Here is a 25,616-nt window from a genome sequence, read left to right on the forward strand (position 1 = left end):
GCAAATGGAAAATTTGGTATACACTATTTCTCAACTGAGAGCAGAAACTGATTATTTTATCATTTTATAATAATAATTTTATAACAGAAAGTATGGACAGATTTCATGGGATCTGGAAGCAGATATTCACTTCATTCAAACTACACTGTAAAAACTAAAGGAGCCTCAAGTATCCTGTTGGATACTCAAGGAACTTCAAAATGTAATTTTGGTGCCTCAGAGCTCTTTTTCCTATAGTAGGGTTACTGGAGGAGCATTGACAATCTTTGAGGTTCTTGCTGGAACTTATGGGATCCTTTAAGCACTTTGTATTTACTTCAGAGGTTCTGGAGTCACCTTTTCATTACCATAAGACCTCGAAGTGCTTTGGGGGAAAATAGAGGAACTTAAATGCGATAAAAGGGTTATTGGAAGATCTTTTAACATTTAAGTGGTTCCTGGAAGATCTCTTATGTTAAAGCCAGCATCTGGAGGAACCCAATGGTTCAGTGAGGCCCGAATTAGATTATTATTCTATTATTATTATTATTATCCTATTATTATTATAGGCTACTTAAGTTTGATTCAGTATACATACCCAGGTGAAAAAGACGTACTATTAAATGTATTAAAAATGTACTTGAGTGTGTTTTTAGTAGACCTACAATACAAATATAGCCTACTTTAATGCATTTTTATTATTATTATTATTATTATAGGCAAGTTTGATTCAGTATACATACCCAGGTGAAAAAGATGTACTATTAAATGTATTAAAAATGTACTTGAGTGTGTTTTTAGTAGACCTACAATACAAATATAGCCTACTTTAATGCATTTTTATTATTATTATTATTATTATAGGCAAGTTTGATTCAGTATACATACCCAGGTGAAAAAGATGTACTATTAAATGTATTAAAAATGTACTTGAGTGTGTTTTTGATTCAGTATACATACCCAGGTGAAAAAGATGTACTATTAAATGTATTAAAAATGTACTTGAGTGTGTTTTTAGTAGACCTACAATACAAATATACTTTAATGCATTTTTAATACATTTAACAGTAACTAGTCTTTTTCACTTGGGTAGCTTACATATATTTAGTATAGGCCTATTTTATTAAGTCATTTAAACCTTAAACAACAACACTAAATAATAATAATATTATATGAAAAAGAAGAAGCAGGAGGAGAAAAGTATTATTCTGTCACGAAACTGCTGCTATTCCTCTGCTGTCGTCGCTTCAGTGATGCTCGCGCGCAACAAAGCTCAGCTGATCGTCATCAGGAAAGTAACGGCTCCCCTCATCAAAGCTTCCGCCGTTTATTCGGCTCTCCATTACAAGGTTTGTAAACTCGCCAAATAAATATAAATACAGAGTCTACTCACTATATATTTAAACACACATATATAAAAACTAAATTTATTATACATTACTACGTTTTTACAGTGTTTACCACTCGTTTATTGCACAGTATCTGGTATGAAGGTTTTAGCAGCGATGCTAACTAACTTATGTTGATCTAATGAACAAATGGAAATGATTGACTTATTGTCTTAGATTGATTTAGTCATTCAATTCAACATATTTTGTACAACTGTGTCTTCAAATTGCTGATATAGCCTAACTAATTTAGAAAATTTTCTGATTCTTGGCGTTTGTTATGAATAACAAAAACAGGTTATAGTTTGCTCTGTTTTTGTTTAGCCTAGCTAACTTTACTACAGGTGCCCTCATTCTCTCAAATACCATTTTAAAGCCATTTACTGGTCAATAAATATTATGTTGTGAATAATCAGCTTTGTTCTTTTGTTTCCCCAGAACAACCATTACATTTCTAAAATAATCTGAACATTTCAGAGGCAACATTGAATTACAGTAAGTTACCTGCACCACATGCTGTACTTTATTACTATGAACTTTCTCTGTGTGAAATTGTTTTGTTTGACTGTGTACTTGTGTTTTTTAATCAGTTACTCTCTGAAAATCTTTTCTCATGATCTCAAATCTCATTCATGTTACTCAGAAAAATAATATCACAGGTTTGATTCACAAAAAATGCTATAGACATTTTAACTCTGAATTATAACTTCAAGTTTAGTCTTTTTTGACAAAAAAAATAAATAAATAAATAGGAAAAAGCAATTAGGCTTCAGAAGACTTGCAACACAACCCATAACACATGAGTTGTGAACTCATTGATTATTTTTAGGATCTTTTCTGGGACATTTTTGGAGCTTAACCATTTTTACATAAATTGTTGCATTGAATTGAACTAGACAAGTGTACATAAGAATGGTTTCATGAATGATTTACACAATTGTTTTCTGCTTGTGTTTCATGCATTGTCAGCGATCGGTGACTGGGGTTGCATTATGCCTGAGATTTGCTTTTGGGTTCCACAGACAGAAAGTCAAACAGGTTTGGAACGTCACAAGGCTGAGGAAATTATTTAAATTTCACAACTATCACTTTAATAACCTTACTAACAGTAAATTTTGTACTTTGCAGGGATCTCGGTAAGCTGAAATACAAGTTTGACCAAGAATAAAAATCCTCCTGTAGACCTGAAAATCATTGAAGTGCCTGGACCATCCACCAGAAAAGAGGAAAAACAAACGGAAAACGATGCTGTACCTTTTCACTTTTCTAACTCATTAAGTACCTCACACCAACTTGGTCCCATAGTGACATTTTTGACCACAAACGAAATTGCTGATCGTGTGAATTCATATTGAAATGACTGAATTCACCAGTGAACATTCACAGAACAACAGATCATTTTACTGCACCTTAACTCTGTTTCGGGTCGAAGCCTCTACTTCTACTTCCTCTATCTTGTTTCATGAGAATACTCAACAACCATTTATGAACACTGTTGATTCAAGTCACACATTTAAGCTTTTCAAAAGCCATAGTGTACATTACAGTCTCCAGTCTAATGGCATCCCAGACTTAAACATTTTATGATTCAAAATAGCTGAATAACTAACAATCTGAGATTTCAGTATAGAGATAAAGGTTACAGCACAATTAGTGTATATTAGCACTGTTGTTTGTTTTTAGCATCTGATAGAGCTTTTGGACTTGGAAACAGTGATGTCAGACTATCGGACTGAAACACAAATGTTTTAAAGTTAAGTATGATGGACATTTTTAATTAGTTCAAATGTAATTTTTTTACATTGATTTATTTAGTGGAACATATGTGTTTCCATGCATTTTGTTGAGATGTCTTTTCTTGTTTATCTATTGTATATACATGGTTGATTATTCATGTTGCTTATGTATTATACTATTTTTTTGTGTAGTCATTGATATTAATCTGTAGTTAGCTTTTTTCCCCATGTGCATGGAAGTGTATGTATAAAAATGAATATCAAATATGTAATAAACAATTCTTATTTTGTATTTGGTTCAATTTGTTTATTATAATAGAACTCAAAGGTAACCATAGTAACAACATGAAATTAAATATTTAAAAAAAAATGAAATTTGGTTCCTGGAGGCACCCAAAGTGGTTCCACACAGTGCCTAATATAAGAGTTCCTCAGGAAACCTGTGTGGTTCCTCAGAGAACCGGCCCTTTTTAAAGGGTGCCTAGAGGATCTACAGACGGTTCCGCCGGTGTGGCGAAGTGAAGAACCCCAAAAGGTTCCTCCAGGCACCTTTTATTTTTACAGTGTATCATCAGTTTTTCAGCCCATCTCAGGAGCAAGACTTTTTCTTCCTTAGTGCTGTCTGCATCATTTTACATAAATTAAGATGCAAATACTTCAGCGCCTGTTATATCACTTATTAATTGTGAAATGTATTTTTTTTTTTTTTTTGTATTTTAGGTGATTTTATTCAATTTTTTTGTTCCTCAGCCTGGAAAAAGCTCCAGTCCTGCATTGTCACTGACTTCACGGAGACCGTTAACATTCTGGCCTCTGTCCTAAGACATCTCATAAATCACCCTGAATGAAACGTATTGTAATATATTTTGCTGTCCCTGACACTATATATTCCCCGTGACAGGCCAACAGATGTCTCTCCTGCCTGCTCTTCATCTTCTCACTAAAACTATGACATTTAGTCATCTACAGTTCAGTGGATTCATAGTAGTTTGCTAACATTTCCTTTATCAGTTTTACTTTATCTTCAAGTGTGTGTGTGTGTGTGTGCAAATGTACTTTTTTTGTGCACAGATGTTATTTCGTATGTGTCCTCACACATTATTTATGTACAAATGTGTTTTCTGCTGATGGATGGATGGATGGATGGATGGATGGATGGATGGATGGATGGATGGATGGATGGATGGATGGATGGATGGATGGATGGATGGATGGATGGATGGATGGATAGATAGATAGATAGATAGATAGATAGATAGAAACTGTTGTGATATGAATATTGTACTTGTGAATACATTGTACTGCAGCAGGCTCGTGTAATGTATCATGTTATGTGGTGACCTGTGTGTGTGTGTGTGTGTGTGTGTGTGTGTGTGTGTGTGTGTGTGTGTGTGTGTGTGTGAGGTGGAGTGGAAGGTCTCTGAAGGACACACTGATGTAGCACTAGAGGGAGGAGCAGCGAGCAGCGCGTGCACGAGTCCAACAATGACTCGGGATTATACAGTGTACATGAGTCCTGCTGTTTCAATCCATTCGCTCGGTTTGCGCTCCTTTTGTCTTTCTGCAACTCGACTGAAGGTGAGAACTCTGCTCTCTGATGTAGCGACGTGGATTTAAACGCTTGTTGGTGAATTAATAAGTCGCATTAAGTAACGTAATTACACATTGATTTAATTCGCTAACTAATTTCGTTGATAACCGTTGCCTACTTCAGTTACGAGCAAGTGTGTGACGTCAGCATTCGTCGATTTTACGTGTTTTCGTTGTTGAACGTGTGTGTCAGTCATGTTGGGCTTGATGGAAGATAGAAAGTAGTTGCTGCCACTTTGGTTTATTAAAAAGGGTTCATTATAAACTGCACTGTAGTCGTATGCTATTTGTGATAAATTCTTGAAAATTCTTTTTTTTTTTTTTTTTTTTACATTTAGCCTACTTTTGTTTATTAAGAGTTCTTTGGTTCTTTGATGTAGGCATATGTATCACCTTGTGATGGTTTACATAAATAATCCAAATTCAGTTATACAAATATTCACAAAGAATGTGTGGGCTAATTTATACAGAGTGTATGTGAGATTTGATTAATAATATCAATGCATTATAAGAAAATATCAAGTGGCATTTATTTGTTTATTACTGTTCAAAATGATGGCAAAAATGTAGTGTGATGCTTTCTGAATATTAAATGTTATTAGAGCATGTCCATTGTTAATTCCAATTGCCTACTGTGTGAACACTAAAAATCAAATTGACATCAGTTGATGCAATTAATGCTAAATTAATAGCAAAATGGTTCAGAAGAAAAGCTCTACTTAACTTCACGAGTTTAACTGTTTATTGACATTGATGTAAAGAAAAATTGACTTCAAATATTCTGACTACAATGCTGTGTTATGATGTTAAAAGTCAATACATCAAGTTGATTGTTGTTAGAAGCGAGTACCAGTGTCACGGCATTGATTCTCTTTCTACTGTAGCTCATCTGCATTTGACCACTTCAGATTATCAGAATTGAATGCACCCTAAGCCAACGCTTTACCTAGATATTTACCTACTTATATGGACTCTTTCGAACTAATGCTAATGCTTGTTGTTTTTCTCCATGTTATTTTATATTTAATCCATTACATTTGATTAACAGCATATCTAACCTATCATATGCGTGTTTTTTTTTTTTTTTTTTTATATCATACCATTTCACATCTTTATGTGTTTTTGAGCTGTCTGTACTTCAGAAGAATTGACTTAATTCTCATGTGGGGTCTGTTCCAACAACACAGCCATAGACCTCTGGCTGCCTTCTGCCTGACCGCCGCTCCACATGTTTGAAACTAAATAGAGTTGCCATCCTTTAGAAATTATACTCGATAAATACAGAAATCAAATATAATTGTCTCTAAATATTAGCTCCCCAGTCTGGCTTCCTGCAGACCCAAGAAGCTTTCTTTTGTGTAGTGGAAATAGAAACGTCTGCGCCTAGCCAAATCAAACTGTACATTAGATTTGAGGAAGGAGCATGAGTGCGCTTTATTAGACAGACTATTAAGATTTAGTGATCGCAGCCAAACCTGAGGGCTTGAGGGGGGTTGGCGCTGTGCCTCTGGGACTGGACTGCCAACTACTCCAGGCTTTATTAAACTGTCTGGCAATGTGTAAAATACAGTATAATACAGAATACAATTCTGTTGTGAACATGGCATTGTTTCATTGTGCTAAACTACATCTGTAGCAAAGGTTTAGAAGTAATAAGTTGCACATTGTTGTATCTTCTCATAAAATGGTGTAAGAAACAATTATCCAAGGTTAGTTTGTGAGAATTGGGATGACAATTTTTTAAGGGGATTTTTGAAGAATAGAATGTTATTCTTGAGAATTTTTTCTATTATTACATGGCTCTCTCGTGGCATTCTGCAGTTTAATCATTTTCACATAAAGCCGCTGTTAACAATTTAGTTTTTGAAGGGAAACGTTTTATTGTTTTTGTTTTTTTGATGATGATGATGATGATGATGATGACTTTTACACAGGTTAAGGAAAGAAAGAAAAAAAGAAAGAAAGAAAATGAAAGAAATGCAAAATTCTTATCCAACTGATTGACTTGAGAAGGATAAAAAAAAAAATGTTCTTAAAAGATGTACCTGAAAATAAGTGGAAGGATAGAGGATATTTTATATGTAATGCAAGTATAATCTTATCAATTAAAAAAAGTTGTGTGCATATGGTTGGAAGACAAGGGATCTTAAAGTCCCCCTGTGATGAAAATGTTGTTTATATGTCTATGTGGTGTTTTTAATATGCTTTAAGACAAACCATGTGTAAATTAGTATTTTCTCTTTAAAATTGCAGTGAACTATGGAAGCTTGTTTCCGCCACTGAATAAAACATTTTAAAAGATAATTGCGACTTTTTATCTCACAATTGCGAGTTTACATCTCGCAATTCTGACTTTATTTCTCGGAATTGTGAGATATAAAATCAGAATTGCGTGAAATAAAGTCAGAATTCTGAGATATAAAGTCAGAATTCTGAGATATAAAGTCAGAATTCTGAGATATAAAGTCAGAATTCTGACTTTTTTCTCGCAATTGCGACTTTATTTCACGCAATTCTGACTTTATATCTCGCAATTCTGACTTTATATCTCAGAATTCTGACTTTATAACACGCAATTGTGACTTTATTTCACGCAATTCTGACTTTATATCTCGCAATTCTGACTTTATAACACGCAATTGCGACTTTATTTCACGCAATTCTGACTTTATATCTCGCAATTCTGAGAAATAAAGTCAGAATTGCGAGATGTAAACTCGCAATTGTGAGATAAAAAGTCGCAATTATCTTTTATTTTTATTTATTTTGTGGCGGAAACAAGCTTCCATAGTAAACCAAAGATTGCAGTCTCAAAAACGCGGTTTGAAATCGCTGGTGTTTCTGACGTCACAAACAGGGTTGGGGAGTAACGGAATACATGTAACGGCGTTATGTAATCAGGATACAAAAATCCAGTAACTGTAATCCGTTACAGTTACGTCAAAAAACGTAGTAATCAGATTATAGTTACATTTTGAAAAAAGGGGGAATACTTTCAGGATTACAATAGTTTCATTTAAAACTAAACAAATAAGTATTTTGGCATAATAACACTATATTAAGCGCTGCTTGATTATACAGTAGTTCCTGGTTCTGTTGCCAGTAATGACTCACGTGTGCCACCCTCTGGTACATGCGCAAATAACAGCTGTCTACAATCTCCTCAGACGCAGATTGAATCACTGCTGCTAGTAGAAACGATGCTGTCTGCGGGTAAAATCGCTTTTAATTCATGGAAATTCCGCTGCTATTTTGTAGGAATTAGGAGAGTAGCTTTTTTAGTACCCCAAATGTCCTTTCTTAATCTTTTCTCACGTAACGGGATGTTCGCTGTCTAGGTAGCGTAGGGGAACTCCCACTGCCAACGCCCCAAGTTCAGTCAGGCAAATTAAGAAAGATCACGGCGTTAGTCAACATGTAGGCCTATTTTAAAATAAACTAATATGTAGATTGTAAACATTTTAAATGTTGTGTTTTTATTTTTTAGTAAAAAATTAGTTAAAAATAAAACAAAATAATCTGTAATACCATAAATTAGCCACTAGATGTCTGTATAGCCCTTTACATAAATATATATTCAGGCCGGTGTGTATATTTTGCAAATATAGTTTTTTTTTTATAATATTTCTTCTTGCTTGACTTTATTTATATACGTGACCTTGAAGTAATCCAAAAGTAATCAGTTACATTACTTTCATATTATAGTACTTGGATTACGTTACTGAATACTTTTTTTATGAAGTAACTTGTAACTGTAACGGAATACATTTTTAAAGTAACCCTCCCAAGCCTGGTCACAAATTACCTTGTAGCCAATCTCTGAGCTGGTGTGAGTGAGTGGAGGCGGGGCTAATTTGCATATTCATAGAACCGCATATACTAAATGAGTCACGAGTGTTATATTCAAGCTTTTTTAAAAGCATGAAGATTTTTTTTCAAGGAAAAAACACTTAAATATGTCATTTTGGTGGGATACAATTATTGACTACAGGGGACTTTAAGAGAGAGAGAAAATAGTTTAACTAGTTTATTTTCTCGCATCACTCTTTCTTCTAATGTTATAAAACAATTTACATTCAAAAGAGTATTTGGTAAATAACCATCTAATAATCATACAAGCACAGTCACTGAATAAGTGATAATGACCAACTGACTGACTTACAATCAGATCAGAATCAATCAGAATCGATTAAAATCTGATTCACTTAAGTGCAGTTCCATTCATACTTTCACCTGCCTAAAGAACATCAGTTCTGTCTTTTTTCATTTCCGTTCACTCTTTTGACCTATAGTCAATATGGAGGATGAGGTTTCCTGATCTAATTGGAGTTGGCTAAGTCTTCTTTTAATCTGATTCCTCAAAGCAATCCTCTCTAGATCTGTTAAGGATCTTTGGTGTCACCTTTGACCCTTTAATGGTAGACTTGCATAGCGGTTCACATATTATGGGCCTGACAAGTAGATTTCTGCAGGTACAGGGAGTTTAGATTGTCTCTTTAAAATAAACTGGATTGTGTGCCAGGATTTTTATATTTTATAGAAGGAATTGTTCTCGTAATAGTTGCTTCTTCAGAGGGTTGAGGGTTTGTTGTAATATGTAATTTGTTAGCAATTACAGTATTTCCATCCAGGATGTATTTTGCACAATCTGTGCTTTGTTCACGCAGCTAGTACTTCAGATTTGGTTTCAAGTCTTATTTTTAGGACTGAATATCCGCACTGTATAACTAAGACGAGTCACGCAATTGACACTGTTCTCACGCCACACGTCCATATTTGACACAGGCAATGTGCTTTTGATATGAAACAAAGTCTCAGCTTTTAAATTTTGTACGTTTTATTACTGAATTCAAACAATAAATACCGTTTTGGCGCTCTCGACAGATCGCTGTATCCTCAGTTCAAGCAAAGCAGCAGCGTTGGGCGTACGTCAGCTGATCATCTCTTCTGCTTACTGCTAGTTATAGCACGAAATAAACATGTAGGAGCCTCAGATGGTGTGTCGAAAGAACGTCTCAGTTACGTAACCCTCGTTCCCTGAAGGAGAGAACGGAGACGTTACGTCAATTCCTCGGTCAATTCCGACGTAGCATCGAATGTGACCGACTGAATGACCGACCGACTGAAAGGGACTTACTGAAATTTATCATGTCTCATGTAATCGCTCAAAAAGTGTTTCAACTGCGGATAAAATAGTGTGTAAAAAATGTCATGTACTTCAGAAAACACATTCAATGTCCATAAACTTCATAGTAAGCAAGAAAAATTTACTCTAGAGTGATGTTTTTTCAAAAACAAAAAAACTGCACTATATTACAATCATTATATTTGGACTCTAACACCATTAAAAAGTTAGCATTATAAAAACGGCCTTAAATGCAATTGTATACAAATCAGTTGTTAATTAAAAATTGTAAAAGTCCCCCTGTGGTGAAAATCAAGTTTTAAATATTGTTTATATGTCTATGTGGTGTTTTTAATATGCTTTAAGACAAACCATGTGCAAATTCATAAGTCAGCACCATTGCTGAGTATTTTCTCTTTAAAACTGCAGTGAACCAAAGACAGTCTCAAAAACACAGTTTGAAATCGCTGGTGTTTCGGACGTCCAAACTACCTTGTAGCCAATCACGTCAACGAGTGGATCTCTGAGCTGGTGTGAGTGAGTGGAGGCGGGGCTAACTTTGCATATTCATAGAATAGCGTATACTAAATAAGGCAAGGGTGTAGAGTTTACATTTACATTTATTCATTTAGCTGACGCTTTTATCCAAAGCGACTTACAATTGCTATACATGTCAGAAGTCGCACGCCTCTGGAGCAACTAGGGGTTAAGTGTCTTGCTCAGGGACACATTGGTGTCTCACAGTGGATTCGAACCCGGGTCTCTCACACCAAAGGTCTTATCCACTGCGCCATCACCACCCATCTATAGAGTTACATTCAAGCTATTCAAGTTTTTTTTTTTTCAAGGACATTTGGTGATCAAAGGTTAGTTTTAAGGGATACAATTATTCACTACAGGGGGACTTTAATAATACTGTACCAGCTGACAGAGTTCCCTGTATAGTTTACAACATTAGTTTAGAAAGTTTTTTTTTTTCCTTCAGAGTACCACTATATATCCATGTATCCAAATGAATTGATATTGAATCAAGATCGTGATCAAATCTAGGCTCATGAATTCTCACTCCAAGCTGAACTCAAAAGTTGGCAGCCCTGTTGTTCAAACGACGTAGTCAATATTTGGTATATCTACATCAGTTGTTATTGTGATGGATAAGACTTGACTTTCTTCTGTAAAAACTCAGGACAGAAAACTGGTTATTTTGCCCCTGCTCTCATTGCATGCATTCATTCATATGCTGTTTTTGACCAGATGAACCAAATAAAGAAATGGTTTCAGGTTGAGACATTCCTGGTTCGAACTAATTCAGAGGCAGCATAAGATTAATGTACATTAGTTCTCAGTGTGAGCTTTATGATATCATGAACAAGCACAGCAGGATGGAGTCTGTCGGTAGCTCTTACGTCTGGGACTCAGCAGGGATTCTTTGGTTGTGTGTGCTTAAGTCGTACCATAAATAGGAAATGTTCTATTTGCTGAAAGGGCCGAATATTAACGAAAGAGTAAAAACAAATCTGAGGAGTTGATATTCTTGCAAAAACACTTTGAGAAGCCTGGAGGGAAAAGGAGTCTGGGGATATCTGGCAGATCTTATTAAATGTGTTTTGGACGGAGCAGTCAATGTACAGCGATTGAGCTCTTTCTTCTAGATGCAAGATGAGGTTGATTGGGCTTTATTTGATGACTGTTATAAATGAATTCATTTAATCAGTGATTTGTGCCATGCTTTTTCTGCAGGATGATCTCTTTCATTTTATTTGGTACTGTGTACATATTTTTTTCGTATTGTGATTATATATCTCACAATTGCAACTTCAAGAGTTCAGATGCAAAAGCCTCTAAGTGCAATTTGAAATTTTCTTCTAGAATGATCATTTCTATCAAGCTTGTATATTTAAGTTCAGTAATTTCACTTAAATGGCAATGAAGATTACCTATTATTTGTCATTTAAGTGAAATTACTTAACTTAAATATACGAGCTTGATAAAAAATTATCATTCTAGAAGAAAATTTCAAATGGCACTTAGAGGCTTTTGCATCTGAACTCTTCATATATCTATGCCGTGACCTTATTACTGCGACTTTTTATCTCACAATTGTTAGGTTATTATTTCTCACTGGAATGTTATTTCTCAGCAACTAATTGTTCATATGATTGTGACTTTAATCTCTCAAAGTTAATTAATATTTTACAATTGCGACATCACAGTAAAGCACACTTCCATAAACTTTTTTTTCTCTCAAAAATATTAAAATAATATTTTATTTAGCAAGGATGCACTAAGTCAAACAAACGTGATAGTAAAGACATTTATAATGTTACAAAATATTTTGAGCTCAAATAAATGCCTTTTTTGTAAACCTTAATTCTATTAAAGTATCCTGAAAAAATGTGTCACAATTTTCACAAAAGACACTTTTTACTGTATTTTTTGATCAAATAAATGCAGCCTTGCACTTTAAAAAAATTATACGATCAATAAGTTGACAATGTGTGTTTTTACATTGCTTTAACTTTTATTGTATTACTTTTTTTTTAAGTCATACAAGATTTAACTAATTTTTAAGTCAGTTTAATGTAATTTAAGTTGAAATTACTTAAACATCCAAGTTGATTATACTCAAAATGTATTTATTTTTGAGACTTCTTTCAAAAACCGACCCCCAACATTTGAATGGCAGTGTATCTATGAAAAATAATGGGATCATATTGAAATTTGCTGTAAACGTCATTGTTTTTGGACTACTCCAAACTGATTATACAGTGTACACAGTTATGCAGAAGTTCTTCAGGCAGTTGTGAGTTTTAAATAAACCCGTCCAGAACTTGTACAATTAAACCCTGATTACATTTCCAAAAACTCAAGAAACTCAGTATATTGTTTTGTAAAGCCATCCGTCTGAATACTTCTACAAACATTCATGCAATAAAACAATCTAGTTAAATTACATCATAATAGAAATAACTACATATGCAGATCTCTTTGAATAGCAAAAACAAGGATATACAGTAATAAAACGTTCAACAACAAAAGAAATAAGACACGAGACCCCTGAAGCCAGATGTTTTGCAGAACGTATCTGTGTCAGCCTGCGTTTATTATGGAAATGGAAACAATCCCACAACTCTTAATTAACAGACGAGGCCCAGTAGGTTGGATGCAGTCGTCCTCATATAAGACCACAGGGTATAATGCTGTGTTCATGTTTTGTGTAATGCATTATTAAGAAGGATTTATGTAAGGAGGCCAGACACTCCAGAGCAAGGCTATAAGTAAGATTATGTCATGTCTGTGTGCTGTGTGACAATGCCAGTGGTGTTTCTGACTGAATCGTATTGGTCTGCTGGAAACATTCATCCATCTGAGTCACTCATTGTAAATTATGTTTTTCTTTTTCTTTTTTATCTGAAAGTGGAGCAATGGGTGAGAATGGGTTTCAAATTAGTGACGTTTGATTTGAGTCGGTTCTTTCTAGTGATTCAGTCAAACCGGTTCAATTGGCAACAACATTTAACATAATTTATGATAACATCTAACTTGATGAAAAACATGTGATACATATATATATATATATATATATAATATATATATATATATATATATATATATATATATATATGGATGGATGGATGGATGGATGGATGGATGGATGGATGGATGGATGGATGGATGGATGGATGGATGGATAGATAGATAGATAGATAGATAGATAGATAGATAGATAGATAGATAGATAGATAGATAGATAGATAGATAGATAGATAGATAGATAGATAGATAGATAGATAGATAGATAGAAATAAGGATGGATGGATGTATTGGAACGATGGATGGATGGATGATAGGAATAAGGATAGATAGATAGATAGATAGATAGATAGATAGATAGATAGATAGATAGATAGATAGATAGATAGATAGATAGATAGATAGATAGATAGATAGATAGATAGATAGGAATAAGGATGGATAGATGGATGGATTGGATGCACTTTTCCCTCATGAAAATTGGTGTTTTATTAAACACAGATGCAAACCCTCTTAAACGAGTGAAAGTACCACTATGCAAACTACATTAATGCAAAACCTTTGCGGCTCAAAGTCACAAAGTGTATCTCACCGTTGCTATGAAATTCACTCTCTTAGCATTTGAATAGCATATCATTCCCACATGCATTTCATCTGTTAGGTAAATAATTCACAATAAAAAAAGTTGAAACTTTTCTCTTGTGAAGTAAGACATGGCACTTTGTATAACACCATATTTTTATTTTTATTCACATGAAATCCAAACTTACACTCCTATTAAACATGGCTGAAATATACAGTGATATATATCGCATTGGTTCCTTCTTTTAAACAGACTTCTCTTTGCACTTAGAGTTGATGGATCATATGTAAGGCATCTCGTTGGTTGCCCTGGTAACGGTGGAGCTGAGCTGGAAGGTGTGAAAGTGCAGGAATACGGGTGTTGTTCCTTTGTCTTCCATCAGATCTCAAGATCCGCTCCTTCACTGGGAACATCAGGTGGGAATTCTCTACAAACAGGTTTCCGAAGGACCCGCTTTAAAAAAGTCCTTGCGGACAGTTTTTAGATCTTATGAACTCCATAAACAGTTGGAGTGATCTTTTCTTATATTTCTTGGGAAGCATTCTGAGTGAGGAATAAATACAAGCAAAAGTAAGACCTTCATGGAATGTTTTATCTCTCTCTTAGGCTTGGATGTTTATTGTACAGTTCTGGAAGGAAACGACAACATGCGTTGTAAATTAAAGTGATGATGGATGGTTTTCTTTCAGGATTCCCCAGATTACATGTTGTAATTTTAGATGTGTATGAGGGATTGTGGTAGATTGTGTGCACTAACAGCTGTATGATGTGGTTTTAATGGGAAATAAAATGGCTTGAATTCAGGTTAATGATAAACACTGTTGACAGTGGCTTTTCCTGCTCTTATAATCCAGTGTGTTAAGGATAATACTGCTGTTGTTTACACCAGCCAGCAAATCAGATTACAAGAGAGATCTCTAAAAATGGACACGTTCGAAAATCTGTTTGGTTATGCGTCAGGTGTCATTGAAATGTTGCTTGCAAATTTTTACGTCATCAGTGACTCTTATTTGTTCATGTGAATTCTGTACAGTGCCTAACATCTCCTTGCATCTCTTGCAGGTTCTGTTGTGGTGAAGAATGCAGAGAGGAGGTGTTTTCTTACGATGCAGTGAAACCTAAACATAAAGTACCATAACCACGGGAGAGAAAAGAAGATTTCCATTAGCAAAAAGAAAGAAAGGGAAGGGACAATGGGCCGAAAGAAGATACAGATTACCCGCATAATGGATGAGAGAAACAGACAGGTAAGATGAGGACGTCTGCTTTACAAATCCTGTTGGAAAAAATGTGTCCGGTGTTTTCCAAGTCTATGTAGATCTGAAATCTGAAAAGTTACTACTTCAACAGACTAATGTATTCGCCATACTTTGCCAAATATAAGTGAATCAGTTCTTAAATCTACAAAGAGCCTTGCACATTTTCTGTTATAGATAAATATTGTGTTGATAAATGTCCATTTCAGTCATTTGCAAAAATTATGTTGGCTATATACACAACCGTTCAAAAGTTTGGGGTCAGTAGATGTTTTAGAGAAATTAATACTTCCTGTATATTCAGCAGGGATGCGTTAAATTAACCAAAAGTGACAGTTAAGACTTCTAGTTACAAAATATTTTGGTTTCGTTCATTCAACTATCTATTCATTAAAGAATCATGAGGAAAATGTATCATGGTTTCCACAAAAATATTAAGCAGTACAACTGTTTTCAGATCATGTGACAGTGAAGACTGGAGTAATGATGCTAAAATTTCAGCTTTGTCTTCACATGAACAATATTACTGTTATGGTCTCTAGATATCAATCTTAAGATTTGGAATCAAGAACCAGTTCCATTTTTTTAATTTCCTTGCTGGTTGCACACAACAACAGAGACCAGTACAATCCGGTTCATGAGCGGATAACTATAGTATTATGAACAATTTAAAAAAAAAAAAGGAATTGGTCAAAAAGACTGACAAATCAAATAAGACAGAAACTTATTCGAGTTATTCGTTTGAAGCGACTCACTGACTCATTTACTAAATCATTCAGAACGTTTCTTCACTAAACCACAATTATTAAGAAATCTGACCATTAAAATCCTTACAATTCCCATTTATTCTTACTTTAATGAACAGCATCAGATGCAGCCAAATATATCATCATAAGCTCAATCTGTTTAGATGCTTTTTTTTTAAGATTTCTTACAAATCCCTTCATCTTTGTAGACCATTGGAGCACCAGGAACGTCCCACACCTTCAATCCTAACATACGTGATTTATTTCTGTTCAAATGACCGCTCGGGAGTGCCCCATGTCTCATAAGCGTGTTTAATGAATGCACAGGTCAGACTCCATGCGTCTGCACACAGGAGCTCTTGTGTGTGTTCCTCAGCGGACTGCAGTTCCAGTGGTGTGGTCGCAGTAATGAGAGCAGTTCAGGGCTCCACATCTCTCATTAGAAGACTAGTCAGTCTGAGGGCTTGTACAGTCTCTCTCTCTCTCTCTCTCTCTCTCTCTGCCCCTGGTGGCCATCACTCACAGCAAAACCACAGAGACAAGCCTGGATTTACCTAGTCTGCATTGGGATCTACATTTATAATACTAACCAGCTCCACAGACCCTATCTTGTCTGAGCGCTCTTTTTCGGAAGATTATTTTTGGTACACACAGTGTGTGTTTTTTTTTTTTTTTTACACACACACACACACACACACACACACACACACACACACACACACACACACACACACACACACACACACACACACACACACACACACACACACACACACACACACACACACATATATCTTTTTTTTTTTTTACATATATCAGCAAGTTTATTAAGGCTTCAGATGTAAAAAGCCTAAACTGGGGCGGGGCCCTTTCAAAAGGTACTAATATGTGCATTTAAGATACTAATATGTACATTCATCTCTGGAACTATGTTAAAGCTTTTTCAAATGTGATTATACACTTTGACATTGACAGCAAACATTGAAGGAGTTTGTTCTCAGTGTTTCGTGCACTGTTGTAAGAATGTGTCCCTCACCTGTGAAGTGGTAGCGATGCTTGAGATTCCTCAGGGAGGGTGATAATTGGCAGGAAACATGAGAAGATCTGGCAACCCTGACAGCTGGGTCCCATCAGATGGCTGTGAAGAATGGCTTCTTCTGATACTATTAATGAACACACTTAGAAAAGAAAAACAGCACAGAATCACAGTACTTGCTGTATGAGTATTAAAAGCTTGGAATTGTATTTACACTACCGTTTAAAAGTTTGGTGTCGGTAAGATTTTCTTAAATGTTTTTTAAAGTAGTGTCTTATGCTCACCTACACTACATTTATTTAAAATAAAATGTATTTATTATATAAATATTTTGAAATATTATTACAATTTAAAATAAGTGTTTTCTGTTTTTTAATATTAAAAATATATATATATATTCCTGTGATGTTGAAGCTGAATTTTCATCCAGTCTTCAGTGTCACATGATCCTTCAGAATTTTTTTTTTTGCTGCTCAAGAAACATTTCCTATGATTATCAATGTTAAAACAATTGAATAGAAAGTTCAAAAGGACAGCATTTGTTTTGATTTTATTGTTCATTTTATTTGATTATTTTTATCATATATGTTTTTACTCTCACTTTAAACAAATTTAATGCATCCTTGCTGAATAAAAGTATTAATTTCTTAATAAATAGTGTCGTGTAGAGGTAGACATTTAGAGTTTTATTTGTTTCTACATCCATAATTTACAGATTTCTCTGTTTTTAGATATAGCTTTTTTCAGATGTATCTTTTGGTTTGTGCAAAAACCACATCAGTCAACAGTGAACAGATCTATTCAAGTTACTTGAACTCTTAATTTGATATCTATGTCATGGATGATAATATATACACCTTTAAGGAGATAGCTCTGATTTCTGCTGTTTCTCCTATAATTTTCATAGGTGACGTTCACGAAGAGGAAGTTTGGTCTCATGAAGAAGGCATATGAGCTCAGTGTTCTCTGCGACTGTGAAATAGCCCTGATTATCTTCAACAGCTCCAACAAGCTCTTCCAGTACGCCAGCACGGATATGGACAAAGTCTTGCTGAAATACACAGAATACAATGAACCACACGAGAGCAGAACCAACTCTGACATTGTGGAAGTAAGTGGCTATGCAGTTCAAAAGCAAAATTAAATCTCAGTTATGATTTGTTCTGATTTAATTACCAGTTTGAAATTGATTGAAAAAGATTAAAGATTTTAAAGTCGGCATGAAATGGAATTTGCGGTGGTCTTTTCTTCCCTATTGTGACGTATATCCGAGTGAATCAGCTTCTCAAACAAGAAAAAATTTAGGGCGGGACTTGATTTTGTCCATTGAGAATTGATTGGCTGGTTTGCTATTGGTGGTTCTCATGTGAGTGACAGGTTGTACCGCCCTCACGCCAGTAAACACGTTATCAGAGAAGGAAGAGAACATTTTTTAAAACAAAGATTACGAGGGCACATGAATAATAATAATGCACGGATAAATCATTTACAATAAACTCTGCAATATTCCATAAAAAAAAAACAAGAATTAAGAATTAAGATATACAGATTGCATATAACCCATTTAATGTGCTTCCCTACACAGATATCTCTTTTAGTAGTGGTTGATTTCTTCTGAATCTTATGACCAGTGGTTAAAGTGGGATTTGGCAGGTGGGGGAACCTTCAAAATTTTGTGTAGGTGCAACAGGGAAAATTGACTCACCGTGGGACAACATATTGAGTATTGTGGTATAGCAATACTTTTTGGGACAAGAGTGTCACTGTGGCACCAAGTATCACAATATATTTACTTGATATTTTAATGTTTTTATTTTGGTCAATCTACATCTACACTGATATGATGACGATACTATGTTAAAATTGCTGAACACCACAATATGGAACACAACCTTGTTTTTCACAGTGTAAATTTAAACATAAACATGGCTGAAGACAACTATAACAGAAATAAATCACAACCACAATTACCGTAAAACTTCAAATAATAGCCGAGTCCCAAATAGACGCCTGTCTCTTTTAAACGCCCGGTGTGACGACAGGTTTGGGTAAATAAACGCCGGTCTCAAATAGAGGCCTGGTCGGTTTTTTTGTTTCGGTTTGTATTTAATCTTCTAAAACCTGTCAGATCATCTTTTTAAACCAGTTCTATGGTGCAGATTGCGCACGCAAGAGAGCCGTGCGCATCTGGGCGGGAGCTGTTAGTGCAAGCAAGGCGGAGAGGGAGAAGTGGACGGGAGCGGCGAGGAGGAATTCGCCAATGAACTTGTAGTTGAGGTGTATCGCGGTGAAGATGATAGTAATGAATGTTTTTTTTATGCTGCCAATAATCTCGCACACAAGACGAGAAGCGCCACGCTGCGTCAATGACAACTCGAGGTATTATGATATTATCTATTCATTCAGTTAACGGACGCTCTGAGGTAAAGTGTTCAGACTGCAGACTTAGCAACGATTGTATTTAATTGTACAGTACAATCATAACATAGTACAGTACAGACATTATATTAACCCCATAATGTCCTTAAACATAAAAATATTGCTGGCCATAAACTGAGCAAGTGTGACCGGTGTGTGATATCGTTACCTCGAGTTGTCCTAGACGTGACACGACGCAATATAATGTAATTCTTACATTAACTGATTTGTTAAACACATTCGAATTATAAATAAAACGTAATATAATGTGGTAAACTCTTACTGTCATGCTTTCTGTCTGTCAGCCTAAATTCTATGGATGTGCTACACTCAATGAACAACATCAACACTGAATTAAAGGCCTGTCTCTTATAGACGCCTGTCTTAAATACAAGCCGGTGCAGTTCGGCGATTTGGGAAAATAAAAGCCCGGGCTATTATTTGAAGTTTTACGGTATGTAAATTTGACTTTAGCCTACTTTACCTTTGACTTTTAACTCCACTGCAACATCTACTTGCTCTGGCTAGAACAGCAACTGTCAGGGGCAGACTGGGAATAAAATTCAGCCCTGGCCACACCAGCCCACATTAAGCACATTAAACTATGGTGTCTGTTCCGGAGACGGTGGTGTCCATGCCGGAGTCGTTGGTGTCAGTTCCGGAGACATTGGTGTCCGTGCCAGAGACATTGGTGTCTGTGTCGGAGACTTTGGTGTCCGTTCCGGAGACGGTGGTGTCCGTGCCAGTGTCCGTGCCGGAGACGATGGTGTCCGTGCCGGAGACAGTGGTGTCAGTGCCGGAGACGGTGGTGTCCGTGCCGGAGACGATGGTGTCTGTGCCGGAGACGATGGTTTCCGTGCCGGAGACGCCGGTATCCGTGCCGGAAACGTTGGTGTCCGTGCCGGAGACGTTGGTGTCCGTGCCGGAGACGGTGGTGTCCGTGCCGGAGACGATGGTGTCCGTTCCGGAGACACTGGTGTCCACACCGATGTCTGTGCCGGAGACGCTGGTGTCTCCGGCCGATGTCCGTGCCGGAGACGCTGGTGTCCATCCTAGTGTCCATGCCGGAGACATTGGTGTCCGTGCCGGAGACGTTGGTGTCGGAGACGTTATCATGCCGGAGACGGTGGTGTCCGTGCCGGAGAAGATGGTGTCCATGCCGGAGACTTTGGTGTTCCTGCCGGAGACGTTGGTGCCCGTGCCGGAGACGTTGGTGTCCGCGCTGGAGACCGTGGTGTCTGTGCCGGAGACATTGGTGTTTGTGCTGGAGACGATGGTGTCCGTGCCGGAGACGTTGGTTATCATGCCGGAGACGGTAGTGTCCGTGCCGGATACGCTGGTGTCCGCGCCGGTGTCCGCGCCGGTGTCCGTACCAGAGACGATGTTGTCCGTGCCGGAGTTGTTGGTGTCTGTTCCGGAGCAGTGGTGTCAGTGCTGAAGATGTTGGTGTCTGTGTCGGAAACGGTGGTGTCTGTGCCGGAGATGGTGGTGTCCTTTCCGGAGACTTTGGTGTTCGTGCCGGAGACGGTAGTGTCCGTGCCGGTGTCCATGGCGGAGACGGTGGTGTCCGTGCCGGAGACTTTGGTGTCCGTGCCAGAGACTTTGGTATCTTCCAAAGATTTTCATTTTTTAAATTTTCTCTATAGAGTGTTGATATGGCATCTAGTAAATACACTAAGTTTCGTCATGCTAGCATGTGTGGAAGTATTTAAAACAAGGGTGTTACAACTATCCCCACGTTAGGTTGTGCCCCACTCTTCCCTATCCCTGGGAGTACGTGAGGTGACAGAAGGGAACAAAATGCTGAGTTTTGCATTCATTTAATTCTACCCCACCTTAAAATAACATTAAAACTGAGCATGTATTTCTAGCAGGTAAAATGCTGTAAATACATGACATCCGATCAAATGACCTCATCTTTTGCAGTCAAAACTGACTGCATTCACTCAACAATGCTGCCTTGGCTAATCGTGCTATAGCCTACTGCCGTTCTCGACCATGTAGTCTACCTTTGTCAAATTGGGGATTTAGCACTTACTAGCATGAAGGACAAATATAGACACAGACTGTGTATAGAGATCGATTTAAAATTTAAACACTCTTCGATACAAAAACATACCCTGTGTGAGTTCCTGTGTTTAATGTAGATCACATTAATCGAATATCCACACGATTGCAAATGTGACATTGATTTTATACAACAGTTCAACAAACGGAAGGTATTAATATTAAGTGATGTTAATTTGAAACACAGTATTGTCAGTATTTTTTTCAACACAATAATAGCTCCACGAAAGCCACAGCAGAACACAGCAGTGTTTGTGAATGAATCTGCGGCTTGAACAAATCGTGATAGTCAATGCTTCAATGATTCATTCATAATTACAGCCACTTGCTTCATTACTGAATAAATGAATGACTCGATGACTCACTCATAAAGACAGTGACCTGCCGCCACCGCTTTGTTTTTTACCATCATTGCATATTTCTCAATTGAACATTTTTTTTATTTAAAGCATTATTTATATTATAAAGTAATTTGTAAAGGTAAAAGATGCACTGAAAAAATACGTGTTTAATACTGCAAAATACGCTCGATGTTACAGTCACTGCCCTTGCCGTCCAGAATAAAAGAGAACATCCCAATCGAGTGAAGGGATTTGTGGAAACTGACGAAACAACTAATAAATAAATAAACAAGGAGGCGTTTCTATGACTGGATGTTTTTTCTCCATTTTTGACCTATACTGGCGCTAAAAGAGGAGTATGGGACATCCCGTTCTCATTAATATTCATAAACTCATTACCATAGCTATTCTTACCTGTAAAAATGACATTTCTAGATATCTGTAATACTATTTTCACTAGTTAAAATGCTAATTCTTGATATCAACAATTGAATTTCAACTAGTAAAAACTAATTCTTGATATCTGAAATTGTATTTTCACTGTTATGACCCATATCGGATCTCACTAGGATCTCACAGAAGGGCCTTTAACAGATTGCGCAAATGCACCTTGTAGCAGTAGCATCTGGAGATGAGGGCCGCGTTTACCGTTGTTGTAATGCAGTTAACAAACAGTTGTGTCTGCATCTCGAGCACGCAGGCTGGAGTAATTATAGATCTCGGTCTTCTGTGAGGCATGTGCTCAAATTACATCTTCATTCTCACATGCATTTGCTCCATTTACAATTAACATGTGAAGCTAGCCAAGGCTGTTCTGTGCTTGTCCTTTTGCCAAGGTATATAAGCAATTATGAATCTGTGTTAAGATTTATTCATAGAAGCTTTCATCCAAAGCGACTCATACACTACCAGAAAAAAGTTTGGATATAATTAATTTTTTTTAAAAATATTTTTGAGAGTCTCTTATGCTCACCAAGGCTGCATTTATTTGAACCAAAATACAGTAAAAACATTATATTGTGAAATATTATTACAATTTTAAAGAATTGTTTTCTATTTGTATATATTTTAACATGAATTTTCAGTATCATTACTCCAGTCTTCAGTGTCTTTTTTCTTTGAATGAACAGCATTTATTTGAAATAGAAATCTTTTTTTTACATTATACATGTCTTTACTATCACTTTTGTCTTTTGATAGGAATCTTCTTTAAAAAAAATCTTAATTATTCATTTATTGTAACCACATTTTTTCTACATGCAATATTTGTTGTGATTGTGAGACTGTTTTCTGTTGAGATGCCAGATTTAAAGTAAATGGTGAATGTTCAGCGTCTAGCTATCTGTAGCTAAATGCTGGTGCTGAAGTCATGTGAACAGATTTTCTGCGAGTGGTGCTAATTGGTTGTAGCTAAAAATAAAGATCCAGTCTTATCCAACATTCATACCGAGGAAACCTGAGATACTATCAGTCAAGGACGTGGCACTTTTGGCAAGCGCTGCGCTCGTTAGCGTCTATTAATCACAAATCGCTGGCGTATACCGGGAATGCATTTCTGAATCAAAGTTATGTGTGCTGGTCTCACATTAGCATACCCTACCTTGTTTTAAATTTAAGAATTTTGCTTTTGCCTCCTGCTTTTCATGTGTCTCCAATACAGTATTCAAAAAATAAATTGTGCGCACATCCAAAAGACTTGGCAGGTGCTCGATCAAATGAAGCATCAAACTCAGAGAATCTCCTCTATAGTATACCAGAAGATTTAATTCCATTATTGTGTAATTTTTGTATTTATCAACTTTTATTGGAGGTCTACCATTGGAGGACCCTCATAGATTACTCAATGACTAGACCGAAAGTGGTCATGAAATGCATTAACTTCTCCAACATCCTATAGCCATCAAACCTAGACGCAGTGGCGGCTCCTGCAAAATCTCTCAGGGGGGGGCAAATGTTTGGATGATTGATAAGGATAAAGTCCACCCATGCAATGGATAAATTAACAGTTTCAATTTAATAAGAAACAACTGAAAACTCACTATTTACGTTACTTGCTCAGGCCAGCGTAGCGCAAATCGCTCTGAATCTGAAGTGCTACATTTTATTTCTCCATTTAATAAACAAACTATTCCGTCAGATAAATATTTGTTGTGAAAGAAATATAGTTACATTTTCAAGCATTTTATCCAAAATGTAAGCACTTTTCAAACCTTAAACACATCAAAATTCAAGCACTTTCAAGGATTTCAAGCACCCGTACGAACCCTGCACATTACTCACTATTATTAGGCCTACACTGCTTACATCACATTACTCGCTTAATACACTGCTTACTTATACTGAAATTTTCTCTTCTCTCTCTCAAAGTAGCAAAGTGATCAAAGATTTAATGACACGATAGAATTAACTGCGTTTGCCATGATGTTGTTCAAGTTCAACTGGCCTCAACTCGCAAGATGTCCCAACAGTCTCTCTCGCTCTCGCTCTCTTTTTTATTTGTATTTTTTAATCACATTTGATAAAGATATTAAAGTAGTGTTTCATTTTTTCTTGTTGTTCAAATTCAAAATTGTTTTCAAATATTATTTGTCACTTAATCTTAAAGATTTTTAATAGTGTATGTTTGTTCCCACCAATCGCTGCACAAGTTAAGGATACGTATGACATACCTGTCAATATTTGGGTACCAAAATACGGGAGACCGTATGCGTATTCAGTTCAACCACATGCGGTTTCATGTCATCTATGCATTACACACCCCATCGCCAAATCATAGAAAAATTCAGTTAAGACAGTTGTATTCATCTTAACAATACACATCAAATCAATATACAGAAAAGCAAATTTCTAAAATAAGGTATAGGCCACAAATCTGTGAGTAGGACAGTTTTCAAAACTGAACAGGTGATGTTGTGTAATATTCAGTTACTGTAAGAAACTGTTCCAGCGGGTGGAGTTTACTGGTACTGAATATTACACATCACCTGTGTATAGGCTACTCCCATTAACTGGTTTTCACAGGAACTGAATATTACATCCAAATATTGTTATGTAATCAATCAGCATATTGTTGTGTAACTTCACCTATTGGAACAGTATTTCACAATTTTTCACAGGAACTGAATATTACAAACAACTATTGCGAAAGAACGATTTACAAAAACGATTGCGAAAGCGTGCACGGATTATGAATTTGTTCACTGTTACCATTGTACGTAGTTTATTTATTTATTTATTTATTTTATTTTTTGTATAGTTCGATTTTGTTAATAAATTTTGCATTCTATTTTGGCTTTCTCGTGTGTCCCTATTTTTGTTGTGTCCCTTTTGAGCCACGGGGCGAAACGGGTATGGATTGAAAAACCAAAGCATCTGTAGCCTACGGTTTACAAATCTGAGCACAGCCGCCATACAGCCAAAGGATGACAGAAAAAAACGGATGCTGCGTTAATTGTGTTAAATATTTACTTACCACGGAGTCTTTTCCCATTTCTACCAGTAACGCTACCTGCGCAGATATCGACGGCACAACTGGGTAGTAGGTTGCCAGTTTGAGCTCACAAATGGGTTGAAATGTGTATGATGTGTTGATTGCGTGAGTAGGGTGGGTTTCATACAAGATCTGGCAACTGGACAACCTTGGAATAATATATTGATGTGATTATTCATATAACAACATTTGGGCCATACAATTAACGGGAGTTTCACAGGAGAAATAACAAAACGGGAGGGGGGCGGGAGATGGGTGTGAAATACGGGAGACTCCCGGGGAAAACGGGAGTGTTGACAGGAATGACGTATGATGACATAAGCACGT

General features: G+C 36.4%; 1 protein-coding gene across 4 annotated transcripts in view; it reads left to right on the top strand.

Moving 5' to 3' along the window:
• The first annotated feature begins 4,548 nt into the window (after positions 1-4,548).
• mef2ab (myocyte enhancer factor 2ab) overlaps positions 4,549-25,616 on the top strand; it is a 30,394-nt gene continuing 9,326 nt past the window's right edge. The window contains exons 1-3 of one of the 4 annotated variants that reach the window (XM_081391841.1): positions 4,549-4,681; positions 14,998-15,182; positions 17,881-18,084. In XM_081391841.1, the coding sequence (XP_081247967.1) occupies positions 15,129-15,182; positions 17,881-18,084 (258 nt within the window). In that variant the 5' untranslated portion in view covers positions 4,549-4,681; positions 14,998-15,128. Of the gene's footprint in view, positions 4,682-14,205; positions 14,352-14,997; positions 15,183-17,880; positions 18,085-25,616 lie in introns of those variants that run through there. The other 3 variants (XM_081391843.1, XM_081391842.1, XM_081391840.1) reach the window with 3 other exon arrangements.

Source organism: Scardinius erythrophthalmus (assembly GCF_964197995.2).
Source record: "Scardinius erythrophthalmus genome assembly, chromosome: 2".
In the NCBI taxonomy this organism is placed as follows: domain Eukaryota; kingdom Metazoa; phylum Chordata; class Actinopteri; order Cypriniformes; family Leuciscidae; genus Scardinius; species Scardinius erythrophthalmus.